Source organism: Embiotoca jacksoni, unplaced genomic scaffold (genome assembly GCF_022577435.1).
Source record: "Embiotoca jacksoni isolate LCO1_2020_lvr unplaced genomic scaffold, fEmbJac1.0.p SCAF_9, whole genome shotgun sequence".
NCBI classification, from domain to species: Eukaryota; Metazoa; Chordata; class Actinopteri; family Embiotocidae; genus Embiotoca; species Embiotoca jacksoni.
The window spans coordinates 6,579,585-6,593,366 of record NW_027185447.1 but is presented as its reverse complement, the minus strand read 5'-3'; the positions used below and the strand labels follow the sequence as shown (position 1 = coordinate 6,593,366).

At 39.7% G+C, this 13,782-nt stretch overlaps 1 protein-coding gene across 8 annotated transcripts in view; it reads left to right on the top strand.

The window, feature by feature from the left end:
• The first annotated feature begins 296 nt into the window (after window positions 1-296).
• ubr4 (ubiquitin protein ligase E3 component n-recognin 4) overlaps window positions 297-13,782 on the top strand; it is a 51,574-nt gene continuing 38,088 nt past the window's right edge. For 5 of the 8 annotated variants that reach the window (XM_069141216.1, XM_069141213.1, XM_069141212.1 and 2 more), the window contains exons 1-16: window positions 297-526; window positions 4,620-4,717; window positions 4,838-4,941; window positions 5,213-5,342; window positions 5,681-5,826; window positions 6,061-6,160; window positions 6,703-6,844; window positions 7,022-7,146; window positions 7,462-7,586; window positions 7,912-7,971; window positions 8,137-8,327; window positions 8,637-8,736; window positions 9,283-9,420; window positions 9,566-9,683; window positions 10,583-10,624; window positions 13,474-13,661. In XM_069141216.1, coding sequence (XP_068997317.1) covers window positions 402-526; window positions 4,620-4,717; window positions 4,838-4,941; window positions 5,213-5,342; window positions 5,681-5,826; window positions 6,061-6,160; window positions 6,703-6,844; window positions 7,022-7,146; window positions 7,462-7,586; window positions 7,912-7,971; window positions 8,137-8,327; window positions 8,637-8,736; window positions 9,283-9,420; window positions 9,566-9,683; window positions 10,583-10,624; window positions 13,474-13,661 — 1,932 coding nt within the window. In that variant the 5' untranslated portion in view covers window positions 297-401. The remainder of the gene's footprint in view (window positions 527-4,619; window positions 4,718-4,837; window positions 4,942-5,212; window positions 5,343-5,680; window positions 5,827-6,060; window positions 6,161-6,702; window positions 6,845-7,021; window positions 7,147-7,461; window positions 7,587-7,911; window positions 7,972-8,136; window positions 8,328-8,636; window positions 8,737-9,282; window positions 9,421-9,565; window positions 9,684-10,582; window positions 10,625-13,473; window positions 13,662-13,782) is intronic. The other 3 variants (XM_069141219.1, XM_069141217.1, XM_069141215.1) reach the window with 1 other exon arrangement.

Sequence of the window (13,782 nt, the reverse complement as noted above, 5' to 3'; positions counted from 1 at the left end):
AGTGGATCAAATGAGTCGAGCGCCACAAGATTCAACATATTTGTTGATCAAACAGACGCAAAATAAACTCTGACTTTGCTCCAACTATGACGATAATAATCGGTTTTATAATAATCGGTTTTATAATAATCGGTTTTATAATATAATCGGTTTTATAATAATCGGTTGTGTTTCCTCACCGCGGTCCTCGTCCGACGTCACGTCAGTTGAACAGCCGTTGTTTCATTTTGACGGACAGACACGTGATATTTATGTTTAATATGCGAGTAACATTTTGGATTAAATGTTTGTATGACATCAGATTGTGACCCTCCTCCTCCTCCTCCTCCTCCTCCTGTCACTGACTGTCACAGCTTCTTCTGCTCGCAGCTAGTTGTTTTTTTTTTCTATGGGAGTTCAAGATGGCGTCGAGCGGAGGAGATGAGGAGCACGAATGGACAGCGGCGGTGCGGCCGCTTTTATCAGCTTCGTACACCGCTTTTGAAACGAAAGAGCTACCTCAGCTCATCGGGTCGATCATCAACAGGTAACCGGTCGCATGTCAACAACCTGCGGGGTTTTTATTTGTGTGAATACTTGTCCCGCGTCCACCCAGGATTTAGCTCACTGGCTAACGTGCTAACTTAGCTCGCCTGGTTCAGTTCGACGGGACGTTAGCTCGCTCGGCTAACGTTAGCGGCTAGCGAGCTACTTAAGCTCAACGTTCATTGACAGCTAATGTGCTAACGTTAGCTAACTTACTCACAATGCTACCCCCGTCCCCCGGCTGTTGACTTGTTCACTTTTTTTTATTTATTTTTTTTAAAACGAGGCTCGACTTGTGACGGAAACGCTCCGGTCTCCGACGTAACGTTGCTGCCATGTGAACGTTAAACGACGTCACGGTGCAACGTTTTGGGGGAAATTTGCTTCATCATTAGCTAGCTAACACAAACATTAGCCTGCGAGCTAGCTGACGGGCCTTCCGACCGGACAGCTTGAAACGGTCCAGACGGAGTCCGCTGACTCGACCCGGTTAAATACGATGCGACGTGTTTGCTGAACTTGTCGTACATAGTCCAGGTTTGTCCGCAGACAGTTTGAACCGGTTGGTAACAGATGCCCATCCCGTGAACATCTGGATGCTCCTGGAGAGCAGGAGGCGGACCTGGTGCCTCAACCATCGTTTTGCTTGATGGTTGGTCGCCGTGAAGTATTGTTAGTTAAACGGTGACTTGGGGATGTCGCTGCTCGGTGTTACGGTGACCCAATCCCAACAAACCAAAGCGTTTATTACAGTGGGACTAAAATGGGATTGAAGTCGTCTAAAATGTCGACGTGTCTGTCCAAATTATAAATTAAACGCACACAGTTGACGATGCAGGTTACATTGAAGGCATTTTAGCCTGTGAAGGACCAAACACGTATAATTGGTTTGAATGTCACTTACCAAACTCCCACACAAAGTAAATACTGTAAGTTTAAAAGGAAGCTAAAGTTTCAGACTGAGTGATCGTCTGCTGACCTGTATGTTTGGGAGCGATGCACATTGTGACACACGTTTATTTCAGCTCCTCTTTCCTTATCTGTCTGGCAATCATTTTTGGATTTCAGTAGGAATGCATTCACAGATTCTCTTTGTGAGCCACATTTCACCAGGATGAACTTGAGCCACAGCTCTGGTAAAATTGCAGAAACCTCTCTGAGGATCCCCTTCCTCCAGTTTTACATAGTTGTAGTAGGTGTCAGTCTTTATCTTTGCTGCATTTCCTTTTCTTTGGGGGTAATTTCTGCAGAAATGTTAACAGCTTGTGACGCCGTGGTGACTCAGTTTTCCTTGTTGGGTGTCCCGTTGGCAGCAAAGATGGTGTGGCAGACTAACCTGCTCTTGACTCGCATATGCACAGCTTGATTGACATCAAACACAGCTTTCCCTGCTTTCTTCACGGCATTTGGACAAAATCCAGATTTTAGGAACGCATTTGTCCTGCAGTGCTGACTTTTGAAAAGGAGAGCCAATAACAATGTGGGACATTGTCTTGATATGTGGGACAAGAGATATAATTAATGTGTCGTCTCACATAATCTGGAACACCTTTCCTGGTATTTAAAAGTAAAAAATTATGGTGGTGTGGGAAATCTGACAGGGTTTTACTAAACTATAAGGTGGCTGGAGGAGAGGGAGCTTGTTGGGTTTTGAAGATGTGATTATTCTAGTCAAATCCTTTCACTCATTTTCTCATAAAACTGGGTCTATTTGCTGTATTAACCTTGCGTCAACCGTTGCATACAACACTAGGAGTGATGATCAAGTCAGTCGTACCTACACAGTAGCCAGGTTGTTACTTAACACTCTTGTTGGGTGGTGATATAAGCTGGTTCTTCTGGGCATTCAATTGTAAAGCTTTTTCTTGTTTATTGGTTTAATTTTCGAATGTAACCAGTATTTATGAGCACTGCTGCTACTACGACTATTGTTTGACCATATTCTCCTCTTGAGGAGTCCATCTTTGAATAGAAATGTTGTGGAAAATCTTTGTCTTAAGTAATGTTAAGAAGCCTGTTTATCATGAGGCCTTAGTTGTTTATGTAGATAACGTGAATAATTCAAACCACACCAAAAGCCAAGTCCAGCTACTATCAGCAGAAATGTTTTACTTCAAATGAGGCATTTCCTTAGGACAGTGGGCAGTTTAATTCTGTGGACATTAAAGAAGTCGGCGAATATATTTAAAGCTTCTTGAATGATTCTGACAGCACTTAGTGTAACAAATTTGCAGGCATGCGTTAGTCACACAAATTTTGTTATGTTCCTTCTTGACGACTGTGCCATACTGCCCACATGCAGAAATGCCACATAGCAAAATGTTACTGCAGCTTCGTTGTTAGTAACAGAATTAATTATGTTATTTTACAGAAGGAGGTCAAGTAATTGTTGATAATGTTGAGTATTTGTTCTTTTCACATGTAGAGTGCACATGGGTGTGGTATTTTGTAAAAGAAAACTTTAATATTTCGCTTTGGAAAAATAAAGCCACACCGACATCACAGGTTTATTTTTTTTATTGTAAGTAAAAACTACTCTTGGGTAATGAAAGAAAAATATCAACAATAGTTTATTTAGCTCTCAGTTACCAGCATCCTGAACATGAGAGTTAAAATGTGCTGACTGACCGGGATGATCGCAGTCTTAGTGCCACAGCAATGAATGCAACTGAATTTGCCTAAGTGTAAATTTGTCTTTACTTTTCTCCTAACCTTACAAACATCGGTCTCGTAGAGCCAGGACTAGTCCCTCTCTGCCCGTCCTCCTGTGCTTGTTAGTGAGTGCAGCTGTATCAGCCAGATGAGACGCAAGCGCTCGGGCCAGGACTATCAGCACGATCAGCAGCGGAGCTTGTAACATTCGCATCTTTGCCACTTTTGCCAGATTCTCTTTGGTGTATTATAAAAGCTTAAATATCAGATGGTTGGGTTCGACATTTTTTTTATTTATTTTTGAATTAATCTGGTTGGCTTCTATTGCACTTTAATTGCATAGTAACTTAATAAGTGTAGTTGTCTCCAACTGGAGTTATAATTTTTTGCTTCACCTGTCTTCCCTCTGCTCCACTTTGTGTGGTCGTGGCGCGGCTGAACTCCACCCTTCATGAAACACAGTGGAGAGGAAAGTAATGAGCATGACTGTTACTGACAGTGAAACAGTACAGATTCACACTGAGCTGAAAAGAAACGGGTGTAAATAGAATATATTGTTTCTTTTAAGGCAGTAGTAGCGGCAACACTGTGCAGTTGAGATGTAGGAGTTGGAGAAAAGCTTAATGTGTTTTGAAATTTTAGATGCCACTAAAACAGAGATGTATTAAAAGCTGCAGAAAAAAAATCTGTTGTACAGAGAGATAGAACAGATTAGGTTCATGTCCCAGCCAATGATTTATGGTGTCTGCCAATTTGAAAAGGATAAAAAAAAAATCATAGACATCATGTTTTAAAAGGCATGCGTTAATCAGACACAATGCGTTTCTATCCTTTGATGGGTCCCATCTCATGTTTTAGAATCCCTTGGTAATATTCTAGTAAAATCTGTTTTCCCCAGTATCTTATATATTGTACATTTAACTGTTTACTCCGGGGGAAAAAAAGATGCATATATACTTTTTATTTTAAAGAATAAAATTAATAGTAGTGTCCCTACGTTCCCCTACAAGTTTGTAAGTGAAAATATATTAATTGAGAATAAAATTATGTAGATTACAAACAAATTATCCGTTACTGTTTTGTTGGTTGTGCTCACAGACTTTAGATTTTAGCCTTTTTATTGTGTCACAAAAAGTTTTGATAGCACACGAGGCAAACCCTTCACAATGATGCAACAGGGAGCGACTTTGTCCATTGTGGTGAAAAAAACTTTGATTCTTGTGTCCCCTCCTTGCATTTCCTCTTACATATTCACCAGTAGGATGTGAGACAATATGAAGAGATGCAAGTGAGGAGCCTTATTGGCCAGATGAAATGCACCCCATGTTACTGTCTGTTTTGGTTTCTATCTCCTCTTCTCTGGAAAGACCAATGCAATGACAATGTTGATGAAAATTCATATCCGACAGCATTTAATGTGATATTCCATTTGTCTTTTGCAGTGAATCAGACATTCTTCACCATGACAAACAGTATGAGCCTTTCTACTCATCATTCGTTGCACTCTCTGCACATTACATCACCACAGTATGTGGACAAAGTATGTATCTTTCATTTTCTCCGCAGTATAATAGATAAGAAATCACTACTAGCCTAAACATGTGAATGTTAATGGGTTGTGCGTCTTCCTGCCTGCCAATGATTGTTGTCTTTTCTCTAGTACCGAGAAATCAGTTGCTGTCGGTTGCTGCAGCATGCAAAGTATTGATTGAGTTCTCATTGCTGCGCCTGGAGAACCCAGATGAGGCATGTGCAGTATCACAGGTAAAAAAAAAAATAGACCGCAGGAGGGAGAATATATTATCAAGGCTCTACATTAATTGGAACATTTTAGGCTGGACATGAAGGTGCTTCTGTCAACCACTTCAGCTTGAGTCAGTTGTACTGAATTTTGTGTGTTTTTTTTTTTCTTTTGTTTTGACTAGTTGAACAGACATTTGCTTTTTCTGCTTGTGTCAGTTTTTCTCTTGAAAGGAAATTATTGTCTGTACTAATCCACCACTTAAAATGATTAATGCTGTTTATTTTTCTTCAGAAACACCTGATTCTTCTAATAAAAGGACTTTGCACTGGCTGCAGCAGACTAGATCGCACAGAAATCATTACTTTCACTGCTATGATGAAGTCTGCCAAGTTGCCTCAAACCGTCAAGACCCTTTCAGATGGTGAGTGTCCCCTAATGGACATGACTAAAGTTGAATATTTCATTGATTGTGACACAACACTACTGGTTGTAAAAATGGCTTATGTATCGAAAACAAAAAAGGGCGATTCAGTCGACCCATTGAGAACATCAAAAACATTTTTGACTACGGTTTTACACCTGGAAATTATTTGTCCATTATTTCCTAAGTATTTCCCAATTGCAAAGTGATATCGTTTGTGCTTATCCATACTGGGGGCCAAAAAGTGGCAGAATAATAACACAGACCTTTCTGCAAAAGAAGAAATATTCAAAGCTTTAGTATGCGACTGAAAAATGTGTCCTTTTTTTATTTCATAGTGGAAGATCAGAAGGAGTTGCCCAGTGCTGTGAACCCAGAGCTTCGACAAAAAGAAGTACAAATGAACTTCTTTAATCAACTGACTTCAGTTTTTAACCCTGACCTTACCACCATCTTGGCCTCCCCGTCAGCAGCACACATGCAGGCAAGTGTCACAGAGCCGGCTGCTTCCTCCATTGCTGTCATCAGAAGTTAACAGCTGGAGACAAACCACAACTACTTGCTCAAGTTTCTTCTCATCCCTCTTTTCACTGAAAATAAACACATCCTCCAGTTGTAATTTAATTTGATGCATTCCATACAGTTGTTCCGTCACTGCATTGTTTGTAATTAATCATAATTGTTTTGTTTTTTTCCAACTCTCCTAAACCATTTTCAGGCCGAGAGTGATTGCGATGACCAAACCACAGATCAAGCCATTCAGGCCAAAATGAAAAATGCCTTTGTCTCTCAGAATGTGTCAAGCCTACAGGAACTTGGTGAGTAGTTTTTGCTTTTTGGCAGTATAATGTTGGTTTATTACAACTGCACTGTATGTGCCATGATTGAAAAGTTTTATCAAAGCTTGTGCATTTCAACATTTTTGTTCTGATGATTTCAAAAGCCAGCATTAATTCATAGGCATAAATACTTGCCATTGATTTTGCATATAACAGTAAAACAATATTGGCAAATACATTTCTATAGTTTTTTTTTTCTTCTTTTTCTACAGAGCCCTCTTGAAGCTTTTCATAGTTTTTTTTAATGGATTCATGAAGTGTTTTAAATGTGAAGCACCTATCTCCCTTCATTGATATCCTGCATTATTCGAATGGAGTTTTAGTTTAGTGTGTTTGTCCTTGTCCTTCTTTTTTCACCGTATTCAATGGAAAAAGTGTACTTTGAAGCTTTATATCTTTTAAGAATCATTTATCTCTTTACATTGTAATGTTTCTTGCTGGGTTTATGTTTCACTTTTTGTTCTTTTCTTGGTAACAATCAATTTAAAGAAACCATTTTTTTTTCCACTTTGTCTTTCCAGGTGGGTCTGAGAAGTTGCTACGAGTGTGCCTCAACCTGCCCTACTTTCTGCGCTACATCAACCGCTTCCAGGATGCTGTATCAGCCAACTCTTTCTTTATCATGCCTGCCACAGTGGCTGATGCCACTGCTGTCCGCAATGGGTATTTACGTTTTATGTACTAGGTTATTATGATCTGACGTCATGTTTTTGTACATTATGTTAAAATGCAATATTATCTATGTTTTTGTATTTGTAACAGATGATGTATATTTTAATTCTGAGTTTCCCCCCTCAAACCTTCAACTATTTACATTCTGTATTTTAAATCCATATCTAGATTCCATTCACTGGTGATAGACGTAACCATGGCTTTGGACACACTCTCCTTGCCTGTACTGGAGCCCTTGACGCCAGGGAGACTACTGGATATGACGGTGCTGGCTTTGAGCTGTCTCTATGCTGGTAGGTGGTAACTTGCTGTGGGTAAAATTAATTATGCTGTTCAGTAATTCAGACTGCCAAAACATTCAACAACCAAACAGGGAGGAAGTGTAGACTTTACAGTGATACCAGTTTTCCTCAGCAAACAACTTTTTAGTCGACCATTAAGCACCGCAGCCATAAGACACATGTTTAAATGTACTACCACCATCTGCAGCAACTACTGCTCTTTCCCCTCTTAATTCAATAACCCAATACGTCAATATTGTCTGCATTGAGTTGAAAGTCAAAATGATTGAATATAAGAACAAATCTGTATTCATTTTCCTTGTTCAGGTGTGAGTGTGGCCACCTGCATGGCCATTCTACAGGTAGGCAGTGGCTTGCAGCTTCGCTCTGCCTCCACTGGCACTAAAGAGGAGGACTATGAAAATGACGCAGCCACAATTGTCCAGAAATGTGTGAGTATGACTGCAACATTTAAATGAATGTGCATATAGTAATGTGTAAAAACTTTAGGCACTGGAGATAAACTTCATACAAAGTGCAGTAGACAGACAAATCAAACTCAGTATTTGCCTTTAGTACAGCACCAATTCTTCAAGGTACATGAGGTCTATATAGAGCTTGTGTTGTCACATTTTCACATTGTAGGAAGTTTCCCCTGACGGTTTTTTTTTGTTTTTTTGTTTACAATGCCCGAAGATGGTTTTGCTAAAGTTTGTACCTTAGCTAGACACAGTATATTTATAATAATGACAAGTACAAAATATGTGTTCCTGACAGCTGGAGATTTATGAAATGATTGGACAAGCCATCAGCAACTCCCGCAGAGCTGGAGGAGAGGTGAGTGTCAGTTTTGAGTGGAATACCAGAATAGTAAAAGAATAGTACTAGTTCAATCATTTTCAGAGTCTTTGTCACTTCACAAGTGTTTTGTTTTTGAAGATGTAGTTAAGAATCATGTCATTTTCCAAATAATTTTTTTATTATTACTTTTGTGCACTTCAGCATTATCAGAACTTCCAGCTGCTTGGAGCCTGGTGCCTCTTAAACAGTCTGTACCTGATTCTGAACCTGAGCCCGACGGCCCTGGCTGATAAAGGGAAAGAAAAGGATCCCCTGGCTGCCCTGCGTGTCCGAGATATTGCTGCTCGCACCAAGGAGGGCGCAGGATCGCCGAAACTTGGTCCTGGCAAAGGGTACATTTTAATTATGAATATGAACAAAGTTAACATTATGTTTCTTGAGTAATTGTGGGTAGGGTTGGTCCTTTGATCTTCATCAGTAATGCTTTTTTTCATAAATGAAGGTGTGGACATTGGTTTCTGTAATGAAATCTCTTGTGTCATATTGTCAAGGGGCATTAACTGATCACAGGCAAGGCCTGCATTTAAGATTAGACTCTTTTGTGAATAAAGCAAATTAATTATTACATTAGAGTAAAAAAATGAATGCATTCAAAGTCATTCTTAATTAATTATGTTTGTCATCTTTTGTTTTTTCTGAAGACACCAAGGGTTTGGCGTTCTGTCTGTTATCCTGGCCAACCACGCCATCAAACTTTTGACTTCGCTCTTCCAGGATCTGCAGGTTGAGGCTCTGCACCGGGTAAGTGAAGAATCAAAACAAATGTGGTTAGTTTCTATTGTATTTTAAACAAGATTGACATTATTTTACAGCAGGTGTAACACTGTGATGCTGTACTTTTAGCCAATATCGCTGGTATAAGACTTCACTTGCCACCATCGTTGTGCAGATTGAAGACATAAACTCTCCTGGAAACGTTACACTTAATGCCGGTGTCGCCAATGAAAGCAAGCTTTCATCCTGTAGTTTAAGGAACCGAAACCCTTCCTGTGCTTTAGTTAGGTCTATATGTCTTCTCATTCTCTGACTTCATAGATGTTATAGCCAGATCATGTCCCATGTCCCAACAAAAAGCTGACATACAGGTTTGCAAATCAGTCAAACTAATTTTGGTAATTCCAATCTTGATTTTTATATATATATATTCAGTGTAGGAAAGTTTTCAATTGAAAATTATGTTAAAGATGTTAAAACACTCAAGAAAAAACAGTAATAAAAATTAAAAAAAAACGTGATTGTAGAAAGTCATGTTTGTTCATTCCAATCCCTCCCTCCTACGACCTCCAGGGTTGGGCGAGTGATGGACCACCAGCTGAGCTCAACATCATGGCACAGAGCACTTCCATCCAGAGGGTCCAAAGACTCATCGACTCTGTGCCCCTGACCAATCTACTTTTCACTCTTCTCTCCACCTCCTACAAAAAGGTGCAGTCATTTGTATTTATATCCTTGTATTTTGCATACTTGCTAGTCATGCAGTGTTGAATTTGGCTGTTGTTTGTCTATTTACAATTTTTTTTGGGCCAAAATTAATGGCTGTAAAATGTGGGATTGTTTTTGCTTCCAACAGGCTTGTGTTCTCCAGCGCCAGAGGAAGGGCTCAGTCAGCAGTGATGCCAGCGCTTCTACAGATTCAAACACCTACTATGAAGATGATTTCAGCAGCACGGAAGAGGACAGCAGCCAAGGTAGTTTTATTTTTCTGGAGTCGAGTAATTACATCAACATTTCAGAAAGTCTCCTTAATCGTCATGCTAGAGTATGCATCCACATAGCAGCTCAAGTTTGCAAAACAAGAAGAAATTACACTACTGGCTGCTGTCTGGGCACCATTTTTATATTAAATCCTGACACAAGAACAGTGCAGAACAACTCAAAAGGTCTAAGAAGATTAGAAGAAGACATTTTAATGAACTTGAAAGTAGAGGACTTTATTGACATGATGGGGAAAATGCAGCTGGGTATTAACTACACTGCTTATCAAATACTGTGACTTTGCAATTATAACTGGTTTTCCAAAAAGAGCACACATGTTTTGTTGAGGAGTGTAAATAAAATGATGATTTGGCTGCAAGTAGTATTCTACATTTAAGCAGCTATAGCATTTGATAATAAAAGAACAACAAATTGATGAAAGACGTCTCTGATCACAAGTGATCAGTTATCGTGATCATATATTGATCATTCGTTTAAGGTCCATAAATTGAAGGTCTGGCCATGTAACTGCAGATGTAATGGAAACATGCCTATGTGCTCGTCTTCATAAGTAAAAAAAAATCATCAACAAAGCCAGTAATCCAGAAGTTTTGTGTAATGCCTTCAAGTTATGCTGCAGATTTCCCTCCACGACAGTGTGGCTGCAGGTGCTAAAAGCAGACTCATGTTTGTGTTCGATCTGTTAGCTAGTGTCAGTGCTGAGCTGCATCAGTGAAGCAGTAAAACGAGTATGCTGTCAGTGGATCAGTCAGTCAGGTCATGTCAGCAGTGAGAAGGGTAAACGCATACATACGTACACAGTGATATCATTAAAATCTTTTGTCCCTTCATCACACAATGACAGTGTAGTTGACAGTGTCTACTATTTCAGCAGAGAGAAGACAGGAGAAGACAAGTACAGCTTGTGTCTCAGGTCAGCAGTTTTCTGTCCTCAGGTCAAAGACTTGGTGTCCACTTCACTGTCCTAGATTCATTTTTGTTATTGTATGTCTCACAATGTAGGCTCTGAGCTGTGACCCAAATAGCCTAGAAAATGATCGAGCCAGAGATGAAGAGGCTTTGACAAAACAGCTCCTAGACTCAAAGTTACTTTGTCTTATAATTAATACGGACTAAATTTTAAGTTGTCAAAGAGGTTCATCTGTGGCTCATTATGGTTTAAAGGATAATACCAGTGGTGTTGACATGTGGGTGCTCATTATTATTCCTACAAATATTGAAACCTTTGATTAAAGCTGACCGATTAACTGAACGTTGACATCAATATTTACAGTAACCAACAGTTGTGCTGTTGTTGGTATTTTCAGTGAAAACGTTGCTTCGGTGCTTCATCTGAAGAACAGTTTCTAAAGATTACTAGATCACCCCTTTTTCGTCCAGTTTTTGCTCGTGGCATGTTTCGCCTCGTTATGAACACTCATTTCAAACAAAGCAGCTCCTGACAGGAGGACTGCTCACAGTAATGTTATACTTGCAGTTGTCTGACTTTTCAGATTGTAGTTAACATTAGATGTAAACCTTTTTATTATTATTATTATTATTATTATTATTTTGAAATTGACTTTGTGGTCATATAACCTAGTAGTACCTTATTCTATTACCTGGAAGGTTTTTTTTGTTCCTCCTTTTGAAATTGTTTGAAGAAAAAAAGAAGTAACATCTGGGGAAAAGTGACTGTTACATGTTAAAAAAAAAATTACTGTGGGAATGACCATTTTCAATGCAAAAATAATGCTAGACCCACATCAAACAGTGGTATCATTCTTGAATACAATGAATTCAAGATGTGCTTAATGGGCTTAAACACGCAATGCTACGTCTTGCTGTCACCTGAACAGTTCTGATTTTTGTATGTTGCATGCAAATGTGAATATCAACTGATTGTGATATTCTTTTAAAACATAAAAGTTGTGTCTTGTTTTTGTATTTAAGATAACCACACTGTCGTATCGATACGTTATCGCACCCACAAGAATAGGTGTGCAGGCTTTGTCTGTTGGCAGCCGGTAGCAGGCACAGGTGGGGGTTGTAGTGGAATAAATCTTGGTTAATATTTTTGAATGTGGAAACTGGGGAATAATGTGGGCAGTAGAGTTACATAAATTAGATGTAGTTGGGCTCCACCTCTACACATCGAACCGGCTCTTGAACCAAAACCCTAGAAAGAGGCGACTTGTTCAATTCCTAGTTCGGACTGTTTAAGGTTAGAAGCATTGAACGGGAGTGTTGCTGTGTTTCATGGAGATGACGGCTCTCAATATATTCATGTGCTTATCTGACCTCCGTGGGTTCCCTCGGTGAGGTTTTTGAGAGGGCTGTTGATTCTATAATTTTTCTGGGCAACATCAATGCACTCGTGTGAAATGATGGGAAAACCCAGAGGGTTTGACTGACAGCGATGGCCTGTCTGATTTGAATCTGAATGGAGCCTTGTGAAATCCATGTGTGCGTAAGCTAGTGGCAGCGTTCTTGGTAGCAGAACACCTGACGAGAGACTGCTGATTCACTTATGATCATATCGGGGTTTTTTTAGTCGTATAACTATGCTGACATATACAGTATGTCTTACACTGAGCTGAGGAGAGTAGCCGAGCTGTCACCTGAGTTATATCAGGCGATAGTGCTTCCATACAGACTGTAAACTTAAACTTGTTGTGTGGGTGAACTGGGAACATGTGGCAGAGGCCCCTGACAGCCAGGTCTTAAAAAACCAGACCTTATTAAGTTTCCATCCCTGAAAGAGGAAATATTCATTTGGTGAATAGGATGTTGCATTGGTTCAGAGCAAATAAAGTCATTTAAAATCATGTGTAGGTGGGTGGACATCACCAAAATGTCATTTATTCCGGTCATTAAAAGTTGGGAGAGCTCGCAAAACACTCATATTTGATCACAATTTAAAATGGATATTTGTTCTAGCTGATGCATGTTTCTGTGCGTAGAAATCCAGTGCCTGTGACTTGTTGATTGTACCACAAAGCTTTATGCCATGTAATAATGCAACAGTGACGTGTTCTCAGTCCAGCACATACAGATTCCATCAGAGAATAACAAGACGTGTATGTTGCATCCAGTATGAATCTGATCCCAGCATTGTTTGTGTCATCGTTGCCAGTCGCAGAAAAGCATGTATAAGAACACTCAAAGGAAACGGTGAATTCAATATTGATTGCTTAAACGCTTGTATTTTTAATAGAAATCACTGAAAGGATCAGTCTTAATTGTAAAGACATTCTAAACAGTACTTTGGTCAAAAACAATAATTTTGTTAGAAATTCTAGGAGTGTGTTGGAGCTACACATGTTCGTGCTACACAATAATGAAAGATTATTTTGAGGACTGACATTGGCTATAAGAATATGGACTTTTAGAGCGACTCTTCACTGTGACAGAAAATCAATAGCCTGAGCTTTGTAATTTCTCCTGCTGATTTGATGGCAAGTGTTAACGAATATGATATATTGGCTTTATCTTATTCTCAGTGACAGCAATTAAAAGTGCGTCTTCAGAGAACAGTGTTTTCTAAAGAGAAATTCTTTAGTATCATATTTAAGTGGATATTGACCAACAGTACGTCAGTATTTGTTCACTATTTACTACAGTTTTTGGCTCTTGTCCACTGCCTGCACTGTGTTGTAGGTGTCACGAATGAGTGTGAAGCTTTTTTACGTTCTTCACGACACAAATACCTTTTATTAGTTTCAGAACATTTCTCTCCTCCGCTCTTAGAAATGTATGTGAATAATTTGCCTGTCTCTGCAGATGACGACAGCGAGCCCATCTTGGGGCTGTGGTTTGAAGAGACGATTTCCCCAACCAAAGACAAAGTGGCTCCCCCACCCCCGCCCCCGCCCCCACCCTTGGAGACTTCACCCAGACTGAAGAGCCCCAGCAAGCAGAATCCGAGCGAGAATGGCAACATCTTAGCCGGCCGTAAAGATCCAGAACTGGTAAAGACTCATTTTTGCGTATCTGAGTAACATAGAGTATGATGCTGCTGCATTAAGTGCATAGTAAGCACTCCATGTATTTTTATAATGCTTTTGTTACATCCATACCAACAGCCTGTTT